Source organism: Eleutherodactylus coqui, chromosome 11, assembly GCF_035609145.1.
Source record: "Eleutherodactylus coqui strain aEleCoq1 chromosome 11, aEleCoq1.hap1, whole genome shotgun sequence".
NCBI classification, from domain to species: Eukaryota; Metazoa; Chordata; class Amphibia; order Anura; family Eleutherodactylidae; genus Eleutherodactylus; species Eleutherodactylus coqui.
In genome coordinates, this window is record NC_089847.1 from 43599421 (window position 1) to 43626512 (window position 27092).

At 43.7% G+C, this 27092-nt stretch overlaps 1 protein-coding gene across 5 annotated transcripts in view; it reads left to right on the forward strand.

The window, feature by feature from the left end:
* The window catches only part of ADCY7 (adenylate cyclase 7), a 144363-nt gene that overhangs the window by 73875 nt on the left and 43396 nt on the right, over positions 1-27092 (forward strand). For 4 of the 5 annotated variants that reach the window (XM_066583949.1, XM_066583951.1, XM_066583950.1 and 1 more), the window contains exons 3-4: positions 3950-4147; positions 18826-18987. In XM_066583949.1, coding sequence (XP_066440046.1) covers positions 3950-4147; positions 18826-18987 — 360 coding nt within the window. Of the gene's footprint in view, positions 1-3949; positions 4148-18825; positions 18988-27092 lie in introns of those variants that run through there. The other variant, XM_066583955.1, reaches the window with a different exon arrangement.

Sequence of the window (27092 nt, forward strand, 5' to 3'; positions counted from 1 at the left end):
GTTTGTGCTCCCGTTAGCTAAAGGGCAAATATCACAATTTTTTGTGATGTTTAGTTTAATAGTAAAGGGGACTGATCCCTGTAATATGGTTCCCTTACATAGGGATGTATATTCAGGTGACTGATCTACTCTAAAGGGATTGTCCGGGACTTTATCTATCCTCAGAACAATTAATTGGTAAGGGTCCGCTGCTGATGAGTTGATATGGGGCCTCTGTCATTGTACACTGAGCCAGAACAGCTCTTAGTAGCCAAAGTTGGTATTGCAGGCACAGCTCCCATCGTGGGAGCTGTGTCTGCAGTACTAACCTGGTCCACTGCAATGTGGACAGCGCAGTATGCTTCTGGCTCTGTCTGCATTGATAGCAGCCATGGCAGACAGCTTATGGGCAGGGGTCCCAAGTAGCAGACCCCCAGTGATCAACTATTGAGAACTTGTCCTGAAAGTAGGTCATATATAGTAAAGCTATGGAAAGCCCCCTTAAATCTATGTCTGTATAGGTGATTTGGTGCTCTGTGTCAGAAAAACAAAGCACAACAGCTATGACAATATAATATGATTCAATATAGAATGTTGGATGTAAGAATTACATTATGTAATAAGGTGGACATTTACTGTAAAGAACATTTTATCATTAACTCTTGAAAACAGATCTTCCCCACCACAAATCTTTTAGATTCATACATTAGAAGTACGCCATGGATCCAGAACATCTACTCCTGATTTCTGGTCTGCACAAATAAATATGGCCTGGGAGTGTCTTTTGCTGTCAGGCTCTGTTCACATCTGTATAAGACCCTTTTGTCAGGGATGGGAGAGGTGGGACCCAGACCGACCCCGCCTCTATCACTGATTTGTCACAGATCGACTGCTCCGAGCACTTCGCCGCTATGACCGCTTGTCACAGCAGAGCCTCGATCGATCACTGTAGCAGGATTGCAAGTACGGAGTCGTTAGAATACAGGTGGATCTGTATCCAGCTTTCCCAGACTTTTGCACACATGCAGACCGGAAGCTCAGATCAGCCCCTGCTCCGTTCTAACAGCCCAGCGCCCTGCAATACTCACACACACACACACACACACACACACACACACACACACACGAGCTACAACCACCAGCAGCTGTTTAGAGAAGCTGGGACCCAGACTATGATTTATAAACACAAATCTTTGGCGTTTTATGGTTCGTTCTAAAATGGACAAGGCTTGACTAACAAATTGCAGATTTAGTCTTAAAAAATAAATAAATTATATAATAATTATGCACAAAGGATATATAAAAAGGTTGTTATACGGGAGTATAAAGGTATATGGGTATACACAACAAGACAGTATTTTAGAATAGAACAGGGAGAAAAATAACTAAAGAATACCAGATTTGGGATTTCCAGCCCAAGGTTCTGATTGGCGGAGTTCCTGGAAAAAAACGGACAGTCCATATGCCACAGCATACCTCCGTGGTCCGGCAACAGGTGTCTGCAGAGTTCTGAATTATAAAGGATCCCCCAGAACACTTCTTTCCCCGCACACACTGGTGTCATTCAGGACGGTTGGGGTGGGGCAATGCAACTCTTGTGCAAAAATCATAATTCCCCATACCTCAGCAGGAGGCCCTCCGATCAGGAATATAGGCCCGGCTTATTTCTGGTCATGTTTTTATCCATTCAGCGACATCAAGTATGATATGTAAATTATAACCAGGTACACAAATACGCCATTTGGGGTGTTCTGGGCTTTTGACATCAATGTGTCTGGATGCGTTTCATTCAGCTGGCCCGCCCGATTCCAAAAATATAACTCCTATCGGGATAGGACATTAGCACAACCAGTAACCCTTATTAAAAGATTCTCCTCCAATCTGGCTTTTGGTGACATGGAGTCAGTGGGAACTGCCCGAGGTGTTAAGCCTCACTGGCAGGGGGTCAATTAACATCTACCTGTCACTGCCTTAACTTTATTGCCATTGTGATCAAAAGACTTCCTGAGGAAGAATGCATATCAGGGATGTGAGGGAGGAAGGGGAGATAAAAACATTGAATTCATCTTTCCTAGTATCCTGAGTGGCAAGTTGCTATGGATAAATGGGGGACACTTTATCAATACCTCTACATCACACCTTTCTTCGAGGCATCTTTAACACATCCATCCACAAATCTCAGACAAAAAGCTACAGGGCTGCACAGAAGCCAGACACCATTATAGTCAGTGGGGTTGGTCCAATGGTGTTTGGTACCATCATAGGACGCATCTGCAGAGTTTGTTTTTCTTCTTAAAGATGCATTAGGAAAACGGAAACCCAGAATATAGAGGTGAACAGAGTCAAAAAAGTTCTTGCGTCTCTATAACTCGGGCATAGCTGTAGATGGTGCAGAGGTAGTATTAGAAATGGTGTAAGGTAGATGGAGGGCCTTGTAAACCTCTGTTAGGGCCAATGCACATGGGTGGATTTCCGCCGCGGAAACCCTGCAGCAATGTCCATCCATAGCATGCAATGTAAAATTATTCTTCCACGCACATGAGCAGAAATCACTTGCGATTTCCGCTCCTGGAGGAAGAATCGCAGCATGCTCTATTTGTGTGCGGGATTCGCATGGATGGCTTCTATTGCACTTAATGGAAGTCTTCGGATCTGTGGCGATTCCGTAACGTCAATTTCGACATCGCCGCGGATCCATGTCATCGACGGTGAGGCATTCTCTGCACTGTGCATGTGCACCGGCCTCGTACATCCGCAGCACACAGAAGACCAATCTGAACAGGTACGTGGTTGGCACCAGCTGGCACAGGGTCTGATTCCGCTACGGGATCCCGCATGGGGAGTCCGACCTGGCCGTGTGCATTCGGTCTTGGGGCTTTAGTCATAATTTTGCTCCTGGATTTGTGTGTTTTTTTTTTTTCCCGTTTCAATGGGGTTTTTAAAAATGGAAAGCAAACAGAAAGCTTTATTGGCTTCTGTTTGGTCAACTTCCCTTTTTTTAATGGAACAAATAGCATAGCCTACAAGAGAAATGCAAACCAGAAACCAGCTCCTCTGCAGTTGCTCCCATGCAAGGACTGGCTGGAAAACGCAACCAATGCACAAGAAAAGGGAGTAGGTCCAACTTAGGATAAAAACTTTCTTTTTATTGAAAAAAGCAGAGAGACCTAAAGGAACAAGAAGCATGATTAAGGGTAACATGCTTGCCAGAAACATGTAAGATGGCACATGCTTCTTGTTCCTCAATGTATGTCTGGATTTTTCAGAGTTTTTATCCTACGTTGGACCTACTCCCTTATCCTATGAAATAGCATACCTTGTTACAGGTTCTTACTGAGGCCCAGGAGCTTCAAGTTGTTCTGTATCTCATAAATGGTTTTGCTACTTCATTCTATGGGAGACCCATTATAGACTTAAATAGTAGGTACTTTATATCTAGTTCTTTTTGTCCGTGTTGATCTCGCTGCTGTTGGAACCAAAATGAAATGTCCAAGTGAACAAGGCCTAACACTGCCATGTCAGACTTCTCCAATGTGGATCTGACAGTTCAACCTGCAGAAGAATGCCAAGGCCGAGCCTAGGCTATTGTTCACCAGCAGAGGGGTGGAAATTGGCACGGAACGTTATGGGGAAAATGTATACCATACGCGCCTGTCCGAAGTGCGGGTTTTGGGGACGGTGCCATAGGGGGTCTCGTACCATCTATGGACACCTCTGTTCTTATAATAAGCTTGCAGGGCTGTACAGAGTTGATCCACAGAATACAGGTTACCATTTTTGGCAGCCTGTGTTGTATGTCTTAAACTACTGGCAGAGGAGCTGTAGGGAGTGAAGCGCACATCATCTATCCTGCGTTATTACACATCTGTTAATTGTCGAATAGTTATAAAACTACATTCTATCCTTGTCGGAGCTGACGCTTCCTTGGTTCCTTCTGATGACATCCTCATTTTTTCTTCTTCTTTTACAGGAGCCCTCGAAGCATCTTGCCTTCATAATCGCAGTATTTGTGGCCCTGGTGATATTTTGCGCACTCTACGTTTTGGTATACACAGAATCGTTTGTACTAAAGTGGCTGCAAGTCTTTTCCTTGGTGATCTACACTTGCCTTCTAACCATCGGCTATGTATTAATTTATGATCTAAACAATGTCCAAACATGGGACCAGGTAACGCAAATGTATTTTCTGTGAATTCTTTTTAAAGCATGATAAAAAAATGTTCTAAGCCATAAGAACTAATGATTCAGGCTATGAGATATTTCAGAGTTGTACGCTTATGGATAATCTGTTGTTGCCTAAAAGAAGCCCATTAAAAAGAAGAAATGGAATTGAAATGCAATTAAAGGGGTTGTATTAGAATCGCAAGGTAAGCCCCATTTACACGGGATGATTATCGCTCATAATTCGCTCAAACGATGTCTTTTGAGTGATAATTGATGCTACCATCGTTGGCTTTTTGGCCGAACAATGATTTTATGTTGAGTGTAAAATCCATTGTTCGGCCTTTGAACTGATAGCAGGGACCACACGCTGTGATTCTCCACAGGAGCGCTGTTAACATTGTATTCAGCTGCAGTCCCGCTGCAGAACAAAGGGGCTGTATGCACACAACAGACCACCTGCTGCATCTGCATACAAATAAGGAAGACTCATTTACATGCAAATGAAGCTAATAAGCTATTATTGGCATTAGTGTCCACTAGCTTATGAAAAATGATCGCTCAAATTGCTATTATCCTTATCTTTTGAACGAATTTTGAGCGATTATCTTTGCGTGTAAATGGGGCTTTATCCCTTATCAATAGGATGGATGATAACCTGTTGATTAGTGGGGCTCTCACCACTGAGCCCCCCCACCGATCCTGATTCTCTTGTCTTCCTCACTATAGGCTCACTGCCCCCACCCCCTCCAGTGATGAGGAGACTGAATAGAGCGCTGGTTATGTAAGCGCACAGCACTCTATTCATTTGCAGCTGGGCTGCGGATATAGGAGAGAGGCAAGCGTTTAGGTATTTCTGTCACCCCATTGAAATGAATGGAGTGGTGGCCCATTTTAGGCATTTTTTAACATATTTTTTCCCCATTGATTTCAGTTCTGCTTTCAGTCTGATTCTGTTCCGTTAGGGCTCATTCACACAAGCGTAAATACGGTGCGTATTACGCAGTGAGTACAGCCCCTTGATTTCAATGGGTTCATTCACAGCTGCATATTTTTCATATGGCTTTCAGGTCATGCGAAGAAAAACGCTTGTCCCGTCTTGGTGCACCATAATAGCTCATTGAAATCAATGGACATGCGTAAATAGGCAGTAAATATGCAAGAAACTTTTGTATTCGCTGTGTATTTAAGCGCACAAATCTACAGAATTTTGTACCTTTTTTGTATTACACTCGCAAATACATGGTGTATTCACGAGCTGAAAGCTGCATCCAGCTGGGGAGCGCACGCTTATGGCTCAGTTTATCCTAACAGAACTGCTGAACTTCGATTAAATTCCGTTTTTCTGCTACAAAACGGAACAGTCGGAATTCAAATGGAATTCCCAAGGGTGGTTTCACCTGGGCGAGAGTCAGTAAAAAAAAGCAGACTATGATACCGCGGTAAAATCGCGATCGCCCGTGTGAAACTAGCCTAACACAGATGTGAATGAGCCCAGTGACCAGTTGTAATCTAAGCGAGAATCTGGTAGCGAGTGTTCAGTCCCCTTGCAGCGCCACCTCCAGGAAAAAAGAAGTATTACATAGTGATCATTGTTATCAATTAGCTGTCTATATAACGTATGGACATTCTTAGTCCTCCAGAGTGAGACAACGAGTCTTTGTAGACTTTCTACGGTCCGGCTAATGGATGAAGATCCCAAATGAGAGGCTATCCTTTATTAGCGCAGAATAACGTAAGACGATATGTGAAGAACTTGAACTGCCACGGAGAAGGCCTGGATATCACTAGCGCAGTATTACACATTCCTGCATGCTGCTTTACATAATACTGCAATAATATATGATAATGAGTTATTTTGCATTTGTCGGGCCCTTTTATATTTGGTTATTAAGCTATTAATTAGCATTTCAGGTACTTTTTGGTGAAAATAACCTGCTCATGTGATAATGATGTAGTTTAATAAGACCTTTTAGGATTGTGAGAGGAGAAGATGTAAGTCCGGCGCTCTGTAGTCTAATGTCCTTGGTGAAAACAAAGCGGTGTTGTCAGCGAGTAGGGGGGTGAGCGGCTCAGGTGTCCTGCAGCTGCAGCCACGTATACAAAAGGGACTCGTATGCAAAAACTCCTCTTTCTGCAGATTGCTGGAAAGAAAAACGTAAGCTTATTAAACAAAAAGTGAAGTAGTTTTTGCAAATCTCAATGAAAACTCTTCTCCCATTTTTTGAGTCCACCGCTTGTATACAGATCTGCGTGTCCTATGAGTGCAGATCAGACTACACACGGCATGTTTGTTGTCAGTAACCATGGTGACACATAGGTATGCATATCTGCTTTTCATATAGATATAGTTGCTTAATTGTACCTGTACACTAAGGCTGAGCTTCCATGGGATGGAAATCTCGCAGAATGTCCACAGCATTACTGCACAAGATTTATAGAGCAGAAAGGCTGCTTTTAACCCTTTCCAATCCACTGCCTGACATTGAAAGACATTCTGATTGAAGGCTGTACAGTTCCAATGTCGGAAGACGTCCGGCAGGGTATTCTTACATAGATTACTGGCTGCTCTGTTGTCGGGGGCCTCTCCAGTATGTCACCCACCGCAGTACTGGCTCTAGCCAACAGAGGGCGCCATTGTATAATGGAAGAAAAAGTAAGCCCCCTAGGAAACCCTGAATCCAAAATTGGATTGCAAAGGGTTAAACCCTTGCCATTTGGCGCGGGTTTGCAGCAGCTTTTCAGCCTGTATTCTACTGCAGAAATCTCTCCGCAGAAGAGAGCCCGCAGCGGAAATGGAGATACAATTTACATGTTGCAGATTTGAATTCCGCGCTGCATGTAATTTTCCGCGCGGCTTGTCTGCAGCGGACTGTCGGCAGGGTATAAACAAAATTTTTGCTAATGCTGCTCACTTTGCTGCTTAGTCTCAGGTTTAAAAATGCATGCAGAATTTCCACACAGAAATTCTGCAGCAATTCCGCCTCGTCTGCAGGTACCTTTACACGGGGCGATTATTGCCAGAATTATTGCTGGAAACTGCAAATTCAGGTGATCGTCAATTCAACCAAGATGAGCATCAAGTGTCCCTTTTTTTTATTTTTAGGACAGCTTTTATAGATTTGAAACTTCTGGGGGTAATTTGACTTCTAATATAGCCAATCTTTGGAAAGCTGAGCTATGCCCAGGTAACTAAAGCTGAAGAATCTCACTCAATAGGGTCCATCACCTAACCGTACCATAGTGGGTACCCTTGAATCCTGTCACGTGCCCACAGCACTGCTTATTTTGGGATAAGGGTCCAGTAGGTGGTCCTAACGAGGATTGATGTTTTTTCTGTATGTAGTTTTATGGAGAAGACTATCAATCAGAGAGAGACGGTCTACTGGACTCAAGTATAGAAAGAGCAGGAATTTAATAAATGCGAAAAAACATAAACTGATCTGCTCGGCTCTTACTGGTCCATAACTTGCTACCCACAGATTTTGAAGTGGCATGTTCACTCTAATCTAACACAACAATACTAAATGGGGTGATGGCAAAAGTGGAGGTCAAAAGGGATATTCCATAAAAGTACGTTTCCCTCTATCCAAAAGGAGATAGCTGAGTTCAAGTGCTCACTTCAAAGTACACTAGAGCCCCATTCTTGGAATTGGGGGATGTCCAATTGGTCGGACCCTCATCGATCAGCAAGTTATCTCCTATCCTATGGGCGGGAGAGAACTTGCTTTCTTTTGGATAACTCCTTTAAATTTCATAAACCTTTTATTAACCTCTTCATCCTCCTAGAACGTACATGTACATCACAGAGGGGCAGGGTGAATATAAAACGGGTTTGGGAGCAAAACCTGCTTCATACATAGCGGGTGCCAGCTGTTTCAAACAGCTGACACCTGCCACAAACAGTTATAATTGGAGTTTGCTCCAGTTGCTGCATTTTGACAGCTTACATGCTGCAGTCAATGCTGGTTGCTGTATGTAAGGCAGGAGGGAGGGTCGCCACCTCTGGCATCCTGTCAGCCTCCAGGGCTACCATGGTTCAAGCTTATTAAGCTCTGCCTCTGACAGGATTTAATAGACGAACGTTAAAACTACAGTATACTGCAGTGCTAAAGTATTGCAGTATATTATCAAAGCTATCAAGCAGTTGCAAGTTAAATTCCTTAGGGAGAAAATGCAGTTAAAATCTTAAAAAGAAAAAAAAAAGGAAAATCGACAAAATGTATTATTTTTTTAAATACAGTTTTTCCAGCACAATTGAAATGAAAAAATTATTGCACCGTGTGTAAGGCTGGGTTCACACAGGGCGTAATTGCCGCAAAATTTCCGTGTAGACTTTATGCATGGAAATTCCACCTGAAGCTCTTTATCCTGGGATTAGCTAGCAAAGTAGACAAGAGTTGCAAAAATCACGTCCATACGCTGCAGACTTTCTGTTGCGGCCAAGCCGTGCTGAAACTAACATGACATGTGGAATTCAAAGACGTGGCATGTCAATTCTTTCCCCGTTTCAGCGGCTTCCTTTCTCCTCTCTATGGGGAGAGATGGCCGCAGCCGAATGCAGGTGTCGAAGCCCGCTGGTTGTGAAGCTTTATTTCTCCCGCAGAAATCTCGCAGTATTTCTGTGAGATTTCTGAATTGTCCACATTCTCTCTGCCCCTTGCCACTGTTTGCAATGGGCAGGGGCGGAGCTAAGTTCTGTCCTGCCCCTCCCATTGCATAAAGTGGTGAGGGGCGGAGAGGGGCGGGAGCTCAGTGCACTGCTCCTGTCCCGTCCCACCTCCTCCCCCTGCAGAGAGGGACAGTGTATATCGGCCTGGCGTGAAAACCTAGCCGATATACGTCAGTCTGAATAAGCTCTAAAGGTTGCTAAAATATTGTTGAACACGAAAAAAATACACCATGACAGAATTGCGTTTTTTATTTAATTAATTTTTTTTATATAATTATAATTCCAATAAACAACATTCAAAAGTCAAATGTACCCCAAAATGGGTCCTAAAATATGGTGACGGAAATCATATATTTTAAGGGTTTTATTTTTTAAAAGTAGTAAAATATTAGCCCAATAAGGACCAAGCGCAGTAAATATACGTTACTAGGTTATGGGCTTTCATCCCAGCGGATAGTAAATATAAGGAGCTGGACTAAAGCTTCTGCTCCTGCAATGTAGCAGGAGCAAGTTGAATCCTCTGATGTCAGTGACAGCCGATGACCCGTAGGAGAAGGCAGAAGCGGTTTTTAACCGCTTCTGCCTTCTCTTTTGTGGACTGCAGGGTGCTCAATGAAGGCTTTGTAGTGAATACAAAAAGTAGAAGTGTTGCTTCTGCTATTTGACCCAGCGATCATGTGATCCTGGGTGCGTACTGGCAGATACAGTTCAGCTCTGCTAGTGACTGTCACTGTAGTGGAATTTTTTGAAGCCCCAGCTATAGTAGAAGAGTGTGAAATTAAAAACCTCATGGGGAACACAGTTGTTATTAAAATAAATAAAATATAACAGAATAAAATATGTATATAAAAAAAAAGCCTGACACCAATCGAATTTGTTGCCATATCCACCCCGTAATCCAAGACCATACAAATTATACATCAAAATGTCTTTATTTTAGCATAAATATACTAAATTTAAAAATTAACAACTATAAATTTAAAAACTTTTTAGCTTTTTTACCAGTAATAAAACAAACAAACAAAAAAAAAGAATATTTGGAGCTTAAGAAAAAAACAGGGCCCTAAACCCCCCACATTTTATAAAATCCTTACAAGTGTCTGTTTTTTTAGGATTGAAACATCCTGGTCCTTAAGGGCTTAAAAAAGAAATGACAAGTGCATTAGCCAATAGGATAAAGTTAACATGTCATTTTTACTGTAAAAATGCCATAAAAGCAACACCCCAGAAGAATGGCACAATTGTGTTTTTTCTTTTTTCTGTTTTGCCCCAAATTAAACATTTATAGACGTTTTTCAATGCATTAAATGGTACATTAAGGCCTAATGTCCATGGGCGGGTCTGATTCCATGCGGGGAATTCACTTCCGCCTCGCTGTAATGTACATGGTCCTCACGGCTCGCTGTTGGACATGTGCAGTACAGTTTTAAAAAATGTTTGTTTTTTATTCTAACCTCCCGTTTTTCTGTGAATTTGCGGCCCATCTGAAATGTCAGCTGCGGGTGTGCCGCAATCCCCACATGGAAGCCGTCCATGTGGGAACTGCACAAAAAAGGAGCATGCTGCGACTTGTTTTCTGGACTGAAAGGATCTCCCGCATGGGTGCTGCAAATCAAATTTGCCCGTGGGCATTGGGCCTAAGTTGTACTATTGAAAAATACAACTTGTCCTGCAGAAAACAAGCTCCCATGGCTATGCTGATGGCAAAATAAAAAAAAGTTTTTATGGCTCTTGAAGGACGAGTGAAAACCTGAGAATTGACTGGTAGTTTAGGGTTTAATCCTCTATTTTGACAATCCTATTATTTTGTCAATACAAAAGCAGATGGGGCCGTGTCCGCTCCTCGGTGGGGGGGATCCAGCCGCCTTTGCAAATCTGTTGCAGAAGAAGGAACAAGCATAAAGTTACCCAAAACTCCTGCTTGCGAATGTGACTATTGGGGCAAGACAAATTCCAGCAATCCGTGTAGAAAAATAAATACATTGGCCATTGACCTGTTAAATGTATAAATGTTCCTCCAATAACTAGTTTAGAATGTTTTTTCCTGGTGGAAAAAGGTGAATTGCAAACAGGGCAATTGGCTGAAAAGTTGGTTTCTTTCTACATGAATTGTTGGCTGACCGACTCGGGCCATTGTTTAGTTTCAGGCAGACTCCACACTAGACTGTATCACTTGCCAAAATGTCTTGTTCCCCATAGACTCAATAAATATTTAACAGGTATCAGAATAACAAGCAGCTGGCACCACTCCCCGCCCTATGGCCCTCTGGGAATAATCAGCAGGCACTTGTATGTCTTGTGGATTTGGAAAACGTCCACTTTGCTCCAAAGTCTCTAACAGTATCCTTCTGAGCCTCATTTAAGAACAAGTAGCTTGTGTTTTGGAAAATGACCAAGGCCTGCATTATTTAAGTAACGCTGCATACTGTATTTTTTTTACAATTTTGCCTCACTGCATTCTGGGAGCCATAAGTTGGCGGTTAATTTTGTATCCAATATTTTCTAACTGAAATGTGTAAATACAATTCTAACTTTTTTTTTGGCTGAACACCTTAGACATATGGCCTCATGGACATGATAAGCAGATTCATTGACTTCTATGGGGGAGTGTTGTGGGCATGCTTAGTGACCATGTGCGAATGATAGAGAAAAATGATACGTTTATTGGGGAAAACTGGACAATTCAAAGAAGGCTCTAGAACCCTGTTGGGCCACCTGTAGTCTGGATATATGGCGAGATACGGTTGGGCATGGAGGTGTACAGGATCCATACGTTATCCTGGGGCAGATTTGTTTACAGATGTTGCAACTGGGCCTCTAGATCCTGCACACTCACACACGGACGCGGCAAAGTGCTGCTATTTCAATCACGGCGATTTGCCGCGATTTTACTTTAGTTTTCGTCCGAAATTGTGATAGGTGGTGATGTGCACTAAATGCCGAAAAATAGAGCAGACAGCGTTCGAAAATCGCGGCACTGGAAAGCTCCTTCCAGCGCTGCAATCGAACACATGTCTACGAGGCTCCATTGAAATCAATAGGAGCGTTATACTGCAATTACGGCGGTGTCCAAAACGCTGCGGTTATCGCGGTAAAAAGGGCCTGTGTGAGAGAAGCCATAGGCTACAAAGTCTGCATCCCAGCAGGTCCCATAAATGCTCAATTCAGCAATTAATCTGCAGACCAGACAGGCCAAGAAAGTGTCAACCTGACGGAGACATTCCTGAAAAACCCTTGCTATGTGTGGGCGAGCATTATCTTATTGAAAAATGCCTGTTGGAAGTCCTGCCATGAGAAGCAAAATATGTGGCCCCAGCATGTCTGGCACGTATCGCTGGTCTATTAGTGTCCCTCGATCACAACTAGTGTTGACCGAATTTCATATGTGATGGCTCCCTAGATCATCATACCAGGAGTTGGGTCAGTGTGTCGCTCCACGGCAAAGGCAGGATTGAATCTCTCACTGTGAGGCCTCCATACTTGAACACGACCATCATCCGCTCCTAAAGAGAAAATAGATTTGTCGCTGAAGACGATACCCTTCCAGGCCATAGCAGTCCATATTTTTCTTTCATGACACCACTACAAACGAAGGAGATGGCGTTGGGGTGGTAATGGTAGGACATATAATGGGCGCCAAATTTTCTTCTGCTAAGTGCCTAGAAATGGTTGGGGCAGTGACAGGGTTCTGTAATAAAGGTGACACCCGTGTCAGGATGGTGAGCAACAAAACTGTTGGATCTGCCTGTGCATGTCAGCGGATAAGACAATACTCTCTACTGATCGTCTGTGTGGGCCATCTGGTGCCTGTTTGGCGCAAAGTGTTAAGGCAGCACAATGTAGTCCTAAGCTCATGACCTGAAGTTTGCAGGTTCAGTCCCCGCATAGTTCAGGTTGCCGGCTCAAGATTGACTCAGCCTTCAATTCTTCTGAGGTCGATAAAATGAGTACCCAGCTTGGTGAGGTAATAAATAAAATTATCTGAAAGCGCTGCGGAATAAGTTGGCGCTATATATACAAACAAGTCCCTTCCCCCTTTTCCCTTTTGTTTGCCCTGTGTGCCCTCACATAACCACTGTTCCTAACATCTTGGCCGGTGTGGCCTAAATGGCAGGCAGTTGATCAAAAGGACCTTCCTGCTTCTCATTACAATAATGCACCTCCTCTTATAGTCTGACTGCTAGACGCCTCTACGACACACTCAAAGACGTTTTGCCCAGTTAACAGTTACTCAACAAGAGGTACACTGCGCAAAAGTAGTCTCTGAGCCTTTTTATAGGGCAATGGGGAAGCACTTTTACAGACTCAGATGGCACGTCCAGTGTCTAATCGGACCACAACTGTAATCAATTACTTGATTGACAGAACTTCATGGCGAGGTTTGTAGCAATCTAGTTCTATTACCAGTTTCTATCCGGGTGCATTATTATTATTTTTTGCCAGTGAGTGTATATCGGTGAGGGTTGTAGTGACATAATATTGAACACGTGTCCGATATTTTGTGGTTGAGTTTTTATTTAAAGGGGTTCTGACATGAATAATTTTTTTATGCTTTAGCAGCCATTGTCCCCTGGTGTGCCTAATGGACCCAGGGAACCCATGGTTTAATGGCTGCTAAAGCATAAAAATATAACACTTACCTTGTCTTCTGTTGTTGTTGACATCGGGGGGTCAGCTCCCGGCAGGCAGTCTTCTTCCTCCAGCAGCCGCGCCGCTCCGGGATCGCGCGCATGCGCAGTAGAGAGGTGCCCTCTGACAGGAGTCAGGACGGGCTGCGTCTCCACTGCGCATGCGCAGCACTCCGGAGTTCAGACGGACGGACGGGCCGCCCACAGCAAGCACTGCTTGTGACGTGCTTGCTGTGAGCGGTCCGTCCGTTGACCTCGGAAGTGCCTGACGGACGGAGCAGAGCCAGGAAGCGGTCTTTTTGACCGCTCCTGCTCTGCTTTAAAGGCACAGAAGATGATGCCGGCTGGAGGGGACATGCCTGGCGATCGGGCCAGGCCAGGCAAGGTGAGTACAATTTTTTTTTCTTCATGTCAGAACCCCTTTAACAAGGAGAAATCTTGTGTAAGAATACTTCAGTGTGTAATCTGTAATATAATACAAGAGCATATACAGTAAATCAGCAATCCAATCGCATGATAAACGTTTATACATCCTGCCAAACTTAGATAAATATTTGCGCCATCTAATTGGGGTGCGGCTTTTAGTGGGCCACAGCCTGCTTCCTGAATGGACCGCCAATATTTATGGTTGCCTTAGTAAATTAGCGTGTCCATGATGTGTTAAATGGAGAATTATGTCCATAGAATCACAGTTGTAATTGTTTACCACTAGCAGTAAAGTGTCTTGTAGGTTGTCATGGAGAAAGTAAAGCATCCCCTATCAAAGCTGGCCTTTCTTGGCTCTAATTAAGTACAGTTATACAGAAGGCAGCATTTCCTTGTTCTAATTTTTTTTCTGCAGGGATTAGCAGTATAGCAGATTTTACATTTGCAATTCAGAACAGTCATGACACCTATGGCCGATTCATTTTTGAAGGGATCCTATCGAATTTTAATTGATTATATCCACTTATAACAGGATTCATCCGCTTTGAGTAATGATCTGGTATTCTGATGGCAAGACTCGCGCTACGCACTGGGCTGTTCTTACAGGAACCACTGACGGAGCTGGGAAGCTGAACTCCAGCTTATACCTGTGGTACCGCCATCCTATATATTTCATGTTTTTCTTATTCTTTGTATTTTTAGAAAATAATAAAATTTTAAATTTGAAAAAAATATGCAGCACACTGTGCATTAAAGGAAAATAAAAAGGTTTTTAAAATAAACATAGTGTTTGGATATAGCTGAAAATAATTATGTAGCAAGCTGGGCATTTAGAAAATTATACGATATCAAGAATATATAATTTTTTTTTAAGCTGGACTTCAAGTCAGAATGTTTTTCCAGCTCCACCAAAAACAGACTCGGGCTCCCCAACACTATGACATTCTTTTCGACAGTCAAAATAATGGAACATGCTGTGGCACTTTATTCAATAGGGGGGGGGGAACTAGATTTGACACCCAAAAAACCAGACAGATCATGATTAACACTTTAAAGACCAATGCAGCCTTCTGTGATGACAGTATACAATAAAAAGATATTCATCCTTACATATTTTTTTTTTGCTTGCACAACAAATCGGAAGATAAGGAAAACCTTTTAGTTTTTGTAAGTCAATGATTTCCATGGCAACGTCCCAAATTCAGAAAGGAAGTTTCGTTCAATTGGATCCAATTGCAGATCACTCGGCTCAATTTTAGTATCATCCAGATCTCTTTAATGATAAAGGGCTGTGCTGCACAATTACCATCTAAAGATGACTACATGTTAGCCCACCGGCTCCAGCGCTGTATAACTCTATCCTGCGAGATGGTGCCTTGCCAGATACTGTGCGCTAGGCCCTAATTGTCATGATCCCTAAAGCTGGGAAGGATCCTGCAGATTGCGGCTCCTATCGCCCATCACAATCCTTAGTAACAACGTAAAAAATCTTGCAAAAATATTGGCGACGCTCATAAACTCAGTTCTTAAAGAGATCATACACGCTGACCAGTCTGGCTTTATGCCTGGCACAAGTATCATATGAATCTAAGGGCGTCTTTTCAACCATCTGACATATGAACACTAACTATGGGAAGCACTCCTTGGTGTTTATAGACCAGGCAAAGGCCTTTGACTCAGTAGAGTTTAAGTACTTGAGGGCAGTGATGCAGCGGTTTGGATTTGGGCCAACCATTATTATCGTGGGTAAAAATCCTATAAGACTCTCCAGTGACCAATATTAAAACCAATGTCCATGTCTCGGCCCAGTTTCCCCTGGGTAGAGGCAGACAACAGGACTGCCCCCTGCTTTATTTGACCTCACTATAGAGCCCCTTGCGATCCAGGTCCGGACCCCACCGGTAATAAAGGGATTCAAACTGTATGATTATGAACAGCACATAGCGCTATATGCGGATGACGCTCTCCTTTTTCTCCTGGACCCGGAGTCATCTCTTGACTCTGCACTCACCTTTTTCATCACCCGTGGCTTACACTCTGGCATTAGGGTTAACTAGGACAAAGTCCACTTAGTTGCAGTAGACTCTACAGCAGCTGAGCTTCCTTTGCCCGCCCCACTTAACTGGACAGCTCAGACAACCTATCTGGGTATGAGGGTGTCAGTAAAGGTTGCTACCTTTTACCACCTTAATTTCGCCCCTCCACCCCCCCTGGACTGGGCTGAAGGAATGGTGATGCGCTGGGCCTCTCTCCTGCTTACTCTAGTAGGCAGAATCAATTTGTTAAAAATGAAGCTGCTGCCAAGATTTTTGTATGTCTTGCATAATTCCTCTGTCCTGGTTCCAAATAGATTCTTTACCACACTCCGTGTGATTGTATTACACATCCTGTGGAGAGGCTTCCCCCCTAGGATTAAAGGGGTTGTCCCGCGCCGAAACGTGTTTTTTTTTTTTCAACAGCCCCGTTCGGCGCGAGACAACCCCGATGCAGGGGTTAAACAAGAACACCGGACAGCGCTTACCTGAATCCCCGCGCTCCGGTGACTTCTTACTTACCCGGTGAAGATGGCCGCCGGGATCTTCTCCCTCGGTGGACCGCAGGGCTTCTGTGCGGTCCATTGCCGATTCCAGCCTCCTGATTGGCTGGAATCGGCACGTGACGGGGCGGAGCTACACAGAGCCCCATTGAGAAAAGAAGAAGACCCGGACTGCGCAAGCGCGTCTAATTTGGCGATTAGACGCTGAAAATTAGACGGCTCCATGGAAACGAGGACGCTAGCAACGGAACAGGTAAGTGAAAAATTTCTGATAACTTCTGTATGGCTCATAATTAATGCACAATGTACATTACAAAGTGCATTAATATGGCCATACAGAAGTGTATAGACCCACTTTGTTTCGCGGGACAACCCCTTTAAGCTGGAGACCCTGTATCACCCGGGAAGTTGGGGAGGCTTAGCCTTACTTCACGTTTACTATTATTATTTGGCCAGTCAGCTGCTGTATGCTGGGTGGTGGCTGTCTTTGTCAGACTACAATCTGGTGGTGGGCCTGGAGCACAGGGCGGTGGGCCCTGACCAAGGCTTGAGGGGTCTGTGCTCGTAACACTTAAGATATGGCACTGGGCCTTGCAGCTGACCCCTATAGAGGAGTTCACGTGGTCCCTGCATACTCCCTTATGGAATAATCCGCATCTGCGACGCTTTACAGAATCTGCATTCTAGAGACTTTATGGTGTGAATGTTCTCTCTGATGTAGTCAATGAGGATATCTTCTGCACCTTCCTAAAGCTACAGATAGCCCATGATCTACCTGAGCATTCTTATTTTAGATACTACCAACTACGACGTGATGAGGGCTCAGTTTAGGCGCCTGTCCATACCACTTTCTTTGACTCAGTTGGAAGGCTTGGCACAGATGTGTAACTTTGTAAAGCCACTATCTAGTTCCTATGCCCATTCAATGCAACATTTTGCCCCGTTGAGAGAGAGGGACACCCAGAAGTGTCACTGATATTCCTGATTTGTTATCAGGGAAAATGGAGACATGCTAGCAGGCTATGGTCCTCCTCTGATTCATATCAGGGACAGGCTTATCCAGATGAAATCCCTGCATCATATATACTACACCCCCTCCAGACTACGTTATGGGTTTGCTCTTCTCCTCCGCCTGCCCACGATGCTTAATTGCTGATGGGGACCATCATACATATGTTCTGGGAATGTGGTGTCCTGTGGAACTATTGGAGGGATGTTCTCATATTTCTAAAATCTCAACTGTGGGCCCCGAGGATCATGCACCCTGGGGTGTGCCTTTTTGGGTTTGTTGGAGACTTTCTAGTGGCTGCGGCAACCGGCACATTATATAGGTTACTGTTTTTTATGCCAAAAAAGTAATTTTATTAAATTGAAAAAAAAACCCAGGAAGGTCAACCAGGAATGCTTGGATCCAGGTGGTGAATTCTACAATTCCAATGTACAAACTGATGTATATGGCCATGGGATGTTTGAGAAATTTGACAAAATTTGGGGGAATTGGGTAAAGCCCTGCGGAATAAGTTGGCGCTATACAAATAAAGATTATTATTATAATTAAAAACTGTCCTGTAATAGTAACGAAGATGCTCGTCTAGGTATCATGAGGGAATATGTTGAGGGATACCCTCTTGACCTACTGCTAAGGACTAATGTCCACGTGTGGATTTTAATTAGCATCCACAGGGCAAATAAATGCATGCGAATGTGATTTATTATTTTTTTTTTTTTACTGGCGTGCGGGAAGAAATCACAGCATGCTCCATTTTTGAAATCAATGAAAGCTGCCTGGACCCGCGGCACACCCACAGTTTTTGTTCTGTGCCGCGATCCGCGGGAGATCAGGAGGTTTTTGTGCACGGCATGTTGCTGGCGTTCCGAGCACATCCACTGTGCTGAAGAAAGAAGATCCGGCTACGACAGAGGGGAGACCCGCAATGTCCGGACAGGTAAGTATACCGTAATTTTTGGCCTCATATCTGCGGGCATGGGTGGGAACCGCTGCAGGATTCCACTGCGCGTGCCCGTGGACATGAGGCCTTAAGCTAATCCTTTCTTTTTTAAGTGTCGCCCTGTCTTGTTTGATGAAGCGGGGGGTGGGGTGGGCGGGTAGGGGGGTTGGGTTCTTGTAGGTCTCCTGCTTTCTGTTACTTTTGGACTCCAGGACTAGGAGCCCTTTTTTATCACTACTAATTGATAAAGCTAAAATAAAAATTGAATGGCCAAATATTATGTTTTATGAGGAATGTACACACTCGTATAACTAATTAGCTTTTGGAAATTGGTACTAGTATGCACTTAATAAAGAGGCTGATGTGACTGTAACTCAAGCTAATTTCTCTTTGGGTGACCTTTGTTTTCTTGTCTTCTAGGCACATCCGTAGCAGTGATATCCCTAACCATTTGTATCTTGTTCTCTCTTCTAGGTGCCCTTCTTCCTATTTATAACGTTCTCTGTGTACACCATGCTGCCCTTGGGGATGCGAAGCTGCCTGATTATCAGTATAATCTCCGGGATGTCCCACATCATCGTCATTAGTATCACCGTCACGATGGACACGCACACCCATGGCACCATTGCATTCGAGGTAATCTCATTGACCATGGCCAGAAAGACAAAGTTGTTAAATTACAACTTCAGATAGCTGTCATTTATTTATTAGTGTGCCTCCACTAATACTCTCCCACCCGTTGGCTTTTTGGGGATGCATCTGCACACTGGGTGGGACAATTGCTGAGGCAACCTAAGGGGTATTGTAGTAATTGGAATAGGCTCTTTGCCTGATGCTCACCCAGTGTTGTATAGTTGGTCAGGCAAATGAGCGTGCAGTTGCGGCTGATGTCAAATCGGGCATGAGAGCAGCCATAGAGATGCCCTTTAAAGGGGTATTACGCAGACTGCACAAAGTTTTCAAAATTTCCCCAACATATTCATTTCTTACCATTTTTCTAAACATCCATCTATATTGTCAAACTGAACCCAGTTGCCCTTCTTTTGCTGACCTGTGCCACCGCTGTGTTACAGCTGGCTTCAGATTTCAATGTTATTTTTTAACATGGCCCCCGGGCAGTGTAAAATACTATATCTCCCACAATGCCCCATTGCTGTTACTGTGTTGTCATTACAAAATCTGAAGGCCACGAACGTGTCTGACCAGTAAAACAGCGGAGCATACATGTCGTAACCATTGGATACCAATAGAAAACTAAGAGGGGGAGGGGCGGAGGGGACCACAGATAAAGCCATATCTCTGCAGCTTTTGTAAAAAAAAAATCTATAACATTTATATTGCCAAATTACATGTTATTGCCCTATGAAACCTAGAACTTATATTTTGAATCACCAGAATACCCCTTTAAAGCCCATTCATATCTGTTAAGGCTTTCCGCTTCTCTGTTCCACTTTTGGAAAGCTTTCAGTTTGCTCTCATACAGTTTAGTTCCCACTTTTTAAAGTGTGCTTTCTGTTTTTTTTGTTTGTTTTTTTTAAATCCATTGAAAATCAACAGGGGATAAAATGACCCATTTATTTCTGTTTGACTTCAGTTTCTTTGTTCCAAAAATGGAAGAGAGAAATGGAAAGCTCCAATGTAGATGTGAAATTCTGTGACTAGCAAACACAACTGTACTAAGTAATGACTTGTCCTTTCAACACTCTGTCTGTATGTTCCCCCCGTATTCTGGGGGATATGCTAATGCTGTACAACACTGCATTGATATGTAGATATATTTTCCCATTTCAATTAACTTAATTGCTGCTATTTCTTTAATGGAGTTTCTTTTCCAATAGCCATTCCCATGCTTTTAATGTTAGCAATAGTGGTGAAACCAGAGACATTTCTGTATAGATTAGATTGGGTCTGATCATTATTCCCATTTCAGATCTATTCAGACTAGCGTCATTATCATCTTTTAGTGATGGAGCCATGGCCGTTCTGACACATCTGTTGTAGGGGCTGTGCCTGCACTACCGACCCAGCTGCTGCAAAGTGGACAGAGTTGTCTGCTTCCAGCTCTATCTGCACTGACGGCGGGGTCGGCAAACACACCAGAATGGTCCATTGTAAAGACCATTGCCTATTGAAATCAGTGGGAGCATTCTTCCATTTTTTTACGCTCGTGAATAAAAATGCAATACTCTACATATTTATGCTACTGACCTACGCATACGCCGGTGTGAATGAGCCCTTAATTAGGTTCTGCACTAGACATAACCATGTGTACCGTTTTCCTAGACTGTTCTTTTTATTTGGAATTATTGGCAAGTGTTAACTTTTGTACATCCTACAAATCTGTAGAGAGTTCAGGGAGGTGAGAATAAAGAGAAAGTGATTAATTAAATTCTGCTTGTCTGTTCGTGTAGGACAGCTTGACTCTGGTTACTCTAAATATGAAAATCAATTAGAATGTCCTCTGCAAACGCTTGAACTGGTTTGGCTGATGTAGGCAGGCTCACCTCAGTTTGTGATTGGGTTTGCACCAGAGAGGGTGTTATTGTGCCCTTATTTCAACAGTAGGAAGCAAAGTCAGTAACCGCTTGTGCCCAGCATCTGGCCATAATGGGGCATGGGTTGGTGTGAGGGCCATTTCTCAGTACTGGCTTTTGGCACTGGCACCCACCGCAGCCGATAAGGGAAATTCACGTTCCCTGACATTCTGATGCTTGTAACTTTATTAAACCTGGTAGACAATAAACAGAGCCGAAGCGGACCCGGAAAAGGTCCTTCAAAATCCTGTATATCAGGGAGAAAACATTCAAGGCAAGTCCCATCACTGGGAAATTCACAGATCGAGATTTAAGACCTAACCCAGACATTGACGTTTTAGCAGCCCTACCGGTTCAAGTTGTATGTTACTGAGTGAGTAAGAACGATGCGGGTACACAACAGGATCCGAGCAGAGGAATGAGTGAGGATTTCACCCTTGGGGTAAACTGACTGGCGCAGTCCTTTTCCTCAATATGCCCGTAGGGTTCAGCAATTCGTATTAAACAGATCAATGTCCTCTCCTCTTAGAATAATTTAAAACTATGCTCAAGCTTTTCAATTCTTTCTGCTTCCCCCTTCTTTTTGTTCATCTGGATATCAAACAAGCTGTTACAGTTAACTTTATTGTTGATACTTCTCGATTATCTTTCATGCATTTCTTAAACATACGCGGTATGTTGTGTTCCAGCTATCAATGCAGACATAAAATGACTCGTGATGCTTGTATTCTCTCACATGAGATTATCTTTGCCGTTCCATGTCTCCTGACCCGTTTTGTGCAACTGAAAAAATGGTGCACGTGATGCTGTAGCAATAAGGCTTCTGTCTCAGAAGTCTCTGTAGAGCATAAAATTATAAAAACTTGCTCTAGGGCTGGATGAAAACATGGGGGGACCCTCAGGCTGGCCGATTAGGAGATGGTACACATGTTGCAGTAAACAGTAACCATATTTACTTGCCAAGCACCAAAGACTATGTTTGTAGAATCAAGTTACAGTCTCTATAGGCACCCAGCAGGCCTGGCATTGCTCCAGTATTCAAATGTCAGCAGATGGGGATACGATATGCACTCATAGTCTCAATGGTAGTAAGACTTTCAGTCTCTCAGCAACACAGCAGGTCATGGACGGGGAGCTGGCTTTAGCTTCCACACTCCAGGGCTTTCTGCAGCCTGTGTTTGCCAACTTCACCCAACCTTTTTCCCAGACTTCTTGGACTTGCTACTGCACTCTACCGTCACAGCGGTAACAACTGACCATTTGTACCACCTGCAGACACCCCCCTACCATGCATGCCCCCCAGCACGGTGACTGCTTATATAAGCCTTAAAGTGTCTACAGGACTAGGATTGAGACCATACCCGTCATATACCCGGAGCCACGACCGAGTCCTGTAACAAAACCCTGATTAAACAGTTGCACATGAAACACGAGTACACTTCTCTACATAAGCAGGGCTGGTACTTTAACTGGCCACTAGAAAATCGTCCCTGATGACTGAGTTTTGCTTCTTGCCGTTTATACATTCTGAGAGGGTTCCCCCTAGTCTTTTGCTTGAGTATCCATGTAACACCCTTTGGTTTTCAGCCGTACTGTCACCAGTGGATGCGTATCTGAGGTAAGGGGATTAGATTGCAATTTTGGTGCAATGAAAAGATGCAGTTGATTGTAACATTCGTGATCCCATTAATGTTAATGACCTTTATTTTAATGCAAAGAACCTCATTGTGAGATAAAAGCCGCACACCATATATGTCTAGTTCCAGTAGAACCCTAACCTACAGCTGCATCTATGCTGTTCTTCAGGTTGGGACTACTGGAAATATCAGTGAAATGCAGCGCTGCTAGTATAAATGTCATTGTATTAAGCGTAATGTTTGCTGTGTTACTCGGACATTTGCATGGCAGGACGCAGTTCACAGAGATTTGAAGCATAGTGATGACATGTGCCCATGCATACTTCCCTTCCTGGCATTGTGAATTTATAATTGCTGATGATTGCTAATTATTACTTCCCTTAATATAAATTTAGATTGCAGCTAGAGATGAGCGAACGTACTCGTTTAGGGCAATTACTCGATCGAGCATCGCTTTTTTTTCGAGTAACTGCCTAATCGGGCGAAAAGATTCGGGGGCGCCGGGGGTAAGTGGGGGGTTGCAAAGGGGAGTGGGGGGGGGGAGAGACAGAGCTCCCCCCTGTTCCCCACTGCTACCCCCCGCTCCACCACGCCGCCCCCCCGAATCTTTTCACCCGATTAGGCAGTTACTCGAAAAAAGCGATGCTCGATCGAGTAATTGCCCTAAACGAGCACGTTCGCTCATCTCTAATTGCAGCACTTACTCTATAATGGGCAGTGTATCTTTTTTTTTTTTCTTTAGATTTGCCTTTATTTGGTGCTTGTCTTATCTAAGTAATCCGCTTCCTGTGTACTAATTGGCTTTACACTGATTAACACTGCAGTTCTCTTATTGCGTTGCGTTTGTCACACAGAATTAGTTTTTATGTACTGAAAACATCCAGCAGACACCAGAAATACTGGCATAAGGAGGCAAGTGGGTTTTGTCAGCCATCGGGATGAACAGGACCTACCTGCATACTGCAGCATTTCTGTGTCTGGTCTGTCTTGTGACTCAAGTCTGAATTAAGAGTTTCCAGAGAGACCCTCACAAAGTTAGGAGAGGAGACCTTACTGGCAATTGAGGACTGTTTGACTAAATATAATATGCTTGGAAGGAGCAAAATGGGCACGCTTAGTGGGGATTCCTCAAAACAGTAGGGTCCAACTCTCTGCACTCCCACTGATGAGCTGATTGAAGAGGACATGACACAGCTCCACACGTCTAGCTGTGGCTTTGCCTGGTATTGTAGGTCTGGCTATAAAGCAGGGAATTTGAAATGCTGTAAAAGAAACACAAGTCTAACCTCATTAGGAATGCTCAACTTCTAGCTTTTATTATAGCTTCACTTTCCTGCCACGCAGGGTTTTACTTCTGTGGAGCCAGTGGTTAGCCGGCCTATCGCCACGTACGGCAGTGATATTGATTATGTGCCCATAGAGAACAATGGACTCTCTCACATGTAATACGCTCCAAAATAGAACATGTTGCATTCTTTTTTCCCTCTCTCCATATTATGCAATTCTTGCACGCAAATGTGAGTGAACCAGCGTAAGGCCGTGTATTTGCTTACCGCGTATACCACTTGTGAAATATACGGTAATCTTACGATCATATGAGCCCGGTCTTAGACTGACACTTTTAAATCATTAAAGGGTCTATCCATCTAAGCAAACCTTGGAGGGAGTGGAAGGGAATATTATAAAATAACCCCCCTCCCATACTCGCCACCTAAGCACCTACTGCTTCCCCGTTGCGGCTCCGTCCGCCATGCTGCTCTTTATTTACATTGGCTGCACTTGTGATGTATTTTGTATACTATAGACTGCTGCAGCTTACATTACCTGTAAAGACTGGAATTATGGAAGTGGTGAAGCTACTATTAGCAGACGTGAGAGGACAATTTCCATGGCCAAGTAGAAGAGGATCAATAAAAGTCTGAATAGAACGCTTCTGTGTAAGCGAATGGCAAGCATTACTGCATGAGGTCTGTGATACATGTGTCCCATATGGAAATAAGCAGTAGTGTTCTCCTAAGATTAATGGAGCAGATTTATTCGAAAGGGAGACTACAGTAAATGTTTCAGGTCCGATCTAATCCTGCCTTGCAGAGATGACCACTACATTCCTATTTGTTCACCTCATTGCCCGCCTGCCCTGTATTGTTTTACCATAGATCACACAGCAGGCTGGCAGCCGCAGTGTTATGCCCATCAGCTGGAACTATGAGTCAGGCTGCAAAATGAGTCTACAAGGCAACGTTCCATGATCTCATATCCTCTGCAGACGAGGGCCCGGCGTGGCAGTGAGGTCAGTGCTAGAATCTCCAGACAATTACACCTATTGTATTGCCAAGCCCACCTTGGGGAGCCGCACAGAGGAGGCAGAGCTCTTGTCTTTGTTTTTTTTAATACAGACGAATTCAATCTTGTCACATTAGCTGGAATTAATTAAACGGCAAATAATCAAATACATTTTTCTTCATTTTTCCATCCTGAGATCCTGAACTTTCTGTAGTGAGGCTGCATAGCAATAGCTTTGGTATCCGAACACGGCAATGTATTATGACTGAAGCGCCAACGCCAATGTGCATTGAGCCTGATTAAATGTAGGCTTTTAGTCATGTGAAAAAGGGCAGTTTTTAAATGTGGCTTTTATTTTACTTAAATAATATATTTTTTTTAATGCTGATTTTGCTCTATTTGCCCCGTCATTTGAAGAGGTGAAATCCGCTCTGAGAATGCACAACATAAATCGTCACGCTGCTTGTTTACAGTCTGCGCTGCGCGCCAATTAACACTTCGTATTTTTTCCGCCACGTGTGGGTCAGACGTCTTGAGATCCCATCCACACCCCTAGGACAGTAAAATGTTGTGGATCACCTGCATCCAATTCCGCTGCGGAAAACCTGCAGCATTACTGCAACGTGGGAACATACCCTAAAATGTTTACTTAAGGTGACAAAGTTTTGTCATGTGTTGAATTGGGTCCCCCTCTCATCAGTGACACATCTGCATGCACGGCAGCCATTAATCACTGTTGAGTGTTGCGGAGGAGCTCTACCGTCAAGAATGTAGTGATTCTTTATTAGCTGCCCATAACCAAACTTTTTTTTTTTTCCATGCTTTTTGGAGACACTTGTTTTACTTTTTCACAGTTTTCACAAGGGGGACCAATTAAAAGAAAACACACAATAAAACAATCATATGTACTACCCTGAATTCTCTTACCCTGCACTCCTGTTTTGGACACTGGCAGAGCACATGAGCCCACACTGACAACCTGAATTGACAAGTCTAAGGCCGGGCTCAGGCGTTTGTAAGAATGCAGCATTTTACAGCGTTTTCAAACGTGTTCGGCAGCGTATTTAACACACCGCATCTTTGCAGCGGGTGATGTGGTGCTTTAAAAATCGCTGCAACATACTAAAATAGATCAGACAGCGTTGGATTAGCGGGGCGTTAGAAGTGCAGCGCTAAAGAGCTTGTCTGAGAACCCCATTGAAATCAATGGAGTCCCAGTACAGCTTTTTTAGTTGGCGTTTCAAACACTTGATAAAATGCTGTAAGAAATGCCCGTGTGAGAGCGGCCTAAGAGCCATATTTACTGCAGCTTATAAACAGGGACACCAATAGTAAAAAATCTGCAAAAAAAGGGCATCTTTAACAGTGCAGCGGACCTTAAGCCAGGCAGCGTAGTATGATGGTAAATATGCTTGTATGAGATAAAAGCCTTGGAGTCCGAATACTTTTTAAATACATTATATAATAACAGAATTGCTTTGTATAGAGAGACGCTCCGGTTCCAGAATTGGAGGGGGGGATTTATATTATTTACCGCTGTTCTTCTCTGCTGTTGTCCCTCCAAGTCAGACTTCAACTTGCTGCAACAAGCTATCTTTATCTCGGCAAGAAAAAGTTCTGTGCAATAGTCTAGTACTTTTTTTTGTAATGCATATACTGCACTGCTCTGATTGGCCAGTGCTGATCATATGTGCAATGCTGGACAATCAGAGCAGGGTATAGTGCTTTGGTAGTATAACACTACCAATGCATTGTGGGCATTAGTCTGAAGATTGCATCAGCCATCTTGGATGACTGGAAATGACAGACTGGAGGGTCATTGGTATAGAAGACCAACCGCAAGTAATATAACTGCCCTTCCAGTCCCGGCACAAAATTTTGTCTCCAGACCGAGGATTGTTTTAATGTGTGCTGTTTATAGGGCTGCGAGAACCTTCAGATTCCTGTATGATGCCCTAATAATCTGTTTGGAGAATACTGTTTACTGGCAGCCTGTTCTGTGTGAGCAGCACTATATTATAGAATCAGTAGTTGTATCTAAGGTTAAAGGGATACTTCAGTTATTAGCATTTATTACTTATCCACTGGAATGGAGAAGCGGGGGACGCTGCCCACCACCATTACATGCCAAATCTACTTGCGGTCTTGTACCTGGATGTAACAGGGAACTGGGGTCCCTCTTTCGGTAGATTGGTTGGGGTCCCAGCAGTCGGACCCTACTGATGTAGCATTTACTGCTCATCTAGAGAATTGATGATAGAGGCATCCTTTGTCCTTGCGATTTAGC